This window comes from Myodes glareolus, chromosome 9 (genome assembly GCF_982192425.1).
Source record: "Myodes glareolus chromosome 9, mMyoGla1.1, whole genome shotgun sequence".
NCBI classification, from domain to species: domain Eukaryota; kingdom Metazoa; phylum Chordata; class Mammalia; order Rodentia; family Cricetidae; genus Myodes; species Myodes glareolus.
Genome location: NC_142034.1, coordinates 96,179,147 through 96,181,858, shown reverse-complemented (window position 1 = coordinate 96,181,858; position 2,712 = coordinate 96,179,147). Strand labels below are relative to the sequence as shown.

The 2,712-nt window shown below is 44.2% G+C and overlaps 1 protein-coding gene across 1 annotated transcript; it reads right to left on the bottom strand.

The window, feature by feature from the left end:
- Nucleotides 1–340: 340 nt before the first annotated feature.
- On the bottom strand, nt 341–1,279 carry LOC146892839 (olfactory receptor 1f45-like). The gene has a single exon (XM_085694669.1). It carries the CDS (start codon nt 1,277–1,279, stop codon nt 341–343), a length of 939 nt encoding a protein of 312 aa, XP_085550795.1.
- Nucleotides 1,280–2,712: the final 1,433 nt, after the last annotated feature.

Sequence of the window (2,712 nt, the reverse complement as noted above, 5' to 3'; positions counted from 1 at the left end):
ACATACACCAAATATATGAGCAGGAAGCCGACAGATGGACAGACAAAATTAACAAGTTGAAGGGCACATAGAATAGTTTTAAAGTCAGTATGAATGGATGCAGAATATAGTACAGAGTAGACATCTTTCTTAGCATGGGCTCAGACCGGAGTTCATCCCTTGAACAAACAAAACAAGGCAAAGTGGAGTCCCATTATTTGGTAACTCAATTATGGCAACTGTTGAATCAGAGTCCCCTAACAAGAAAGAAACAATTGTGTTTTAACTTAGCCTAACACAATTCAGTTGCTGAATTGTGCTCAACTCTGAAACATGACCCGAAACAGTACAAATCTTCTGGTTAAACAGAAAAGGTCCTTCTGTGGACCACTTTGTAGAGAGCCCCTTTCAGGTCCCTGTTCCTCAGGCTGTAGATGAACGGGTTCAGCATGGGGGTCACCACTGTGTACAGCACGGTGGCTGCCGTGTCCTTCTCAGATGAATGTGCAGATGCGGGGTTGAAATACACAGCGATGATGGTGCCATAGAAGAGGAAGACCACAGCCAGGTGGGAGCCACATGTGGAGAAGGCTTTCCATCTTCCCCTTGAGGATGAGACTCTCAAGACAGCAGATGTGATGTGGATATAGGAGATCAGGATACAGACAAAAGGGATGATCATAATGAAAGTTCCCACTGTAAGAATGAGCAGCTCATTGACATGTGTATCTGAGCAGGACAGTTTCAGGAGGGGAGTCAGGTCACAGAAAAAGTGGTGGACAGCATTGTCTCCACAGAATGAGTGCTGAGCAATGAGCAGGATGTGTAATAGGACACTAGAAGTGGCTATAACCCATGATCCTGCCACCATCAGGACACAGACTTTTTGGGTCATCTTTGTTGTGTAGTATAAAGGGTGGCAGATGGCCACAAAACGGTCATAGGCCATAACAGCCAGCAAGAAATTGTCCATGACAGCAAACACGTAAAGAAAATACATCTGTGTGAGACACCCAGAGAAGGAAATGGCCTGAGTCCCGAGTGTGTGCATGGCCAGCACCTTGGGGACAGTGGTGGAGGAGAAGCAGACATCCACGAAGGACAGGTTGCTGAGGAAGAAGTACATGGGGGTGTGCAGGCGGGAGTCTGTGCCTATGGCCAGGATGATGAGCAGGTTCCCCAGGACAGTGGCCAGGTACATGGTGAGGAAGAGCAGGAAGAGGAGCCGCTGCTGCTGGGGATCCCTGGAGAGTCCCAGGAGGAGGAACTCAGAGACACTAGACTGGTTGCTGCCTTCCATTGAACTATGAGCAGGCAAAGGTGATTAAATCCTCAAACGTGTGAATGCTGGTGAAGAATAGACACTAGAATTAGAGGGTTTTGCCAAAGCGCGAACATTTAGTTCCCTGAAGTGACTTTACCTCTTTATTGACACAGTGTGCAGGTTTTTGGATGGATTGTGTGTGGTGTCTCAGGAAGGATGCTGAACAGCTCATGGCAGTGAGGTTCTGGTCAGCCATGTGTGCTGCTTGCACTTTCTGCCATTGCATTTCCTTTGGATCTTTGAGATAGGGTCTCCCTTTGTTGACAAGAGTGACCTTGAATTTACACTCCTCCTGACCCTGCCTACCGAGTTCATGGGTGAAATGATCACAATGCCTGACCAGCTATTGTTTTTTAAAGTGTAATTTTGAAAATTTTTTTATTTCAAGTTCATTGGTGTTTTTTCTGCATAAATGTGTGTGTGAGGATTTCCAATACCCAGGAACTGAAGTTAAAGACAGTTAAGAGCTACCCTATGGGTGCTGGGCTGATGGACGAATAGCCAGTGCTCTTAAACACTGAGCCATCTTTCCAATTTCATAAAATAAAACAATAGTGTGATTTATAAAAATTACAGACATATCCTGGAGGGTGCTGTTACCCATTTTTAATCCCAGCAGTTGGAAGGCAAACTCAGCAGATCTCTGAGTTCAAGGCCAGCTTGATCTATAGAACCAGATCATAGACAATCTACATGGCTACACAAAGAAACACTCTCTAAATAAATAAAAATAAATTACAGACATAAAAGTTCTAGCAGAGTTAGGACGGAAGGAAGTGGTATTAATTGCCTTGAATCTCAGTGTTCAGAATGCGGAGGCAGGAAGATCAAGAGTTCAAGGTAGTCAGCTACGTGGCCAGTATGAGGACAGCCTTAACTGCATGCAATTTCGTTTAGAAGTCTATCAGTGGAATAAGGGTCAAAATAATTATGGTGAGTGTGTGTGTGTGTGTGTGTGTGTGTGTGTGTGTGTGTGTGTTGTAGTGTTTTGGTTTCAAATGCAATATTTGAAGAGGCATGGATGGAAATTGTATTAACATGTTAAGTGTTAACATGCCAGACTCAGGAAAACAAAAACAACAAAGAAAACTACTTTTCTTTTTGTTTGTTTGTTGTTTTTGGTTTTTGACAAGACAGTGTTTCTCTGTGTAGCTCCGGCTGTTCTGGAACCTGGTCTGTAGACCAGGCTGGCCTCAAACTCATACAGATCTTTCTGCGTCTGCTTCCCTAGTGCCCCCTACCACCTGGCTACGTTTCTTTTCAAATGAGAAATAAAAGGCGAAAAAGGAACATGCTCAGGCATGATGGAACACATCTATAATCCCACTACTCCAGAGGAGGAGACAAGAGGATCTCTGTGATTTTAAGGCCAGCCTCATACATAAAGAATATCTACATAGAGAGTCTCA

Excerpts from the sequence above, each read along its gene's own strand:
- LOC146892839 (XM_085694669.1), bottom strand. The coding sequence starts at position 1,279 with ATGGAAGGCAGCAACCAGTCTAGTGTCTCTGAGTTCCTCCTCCTGGGA.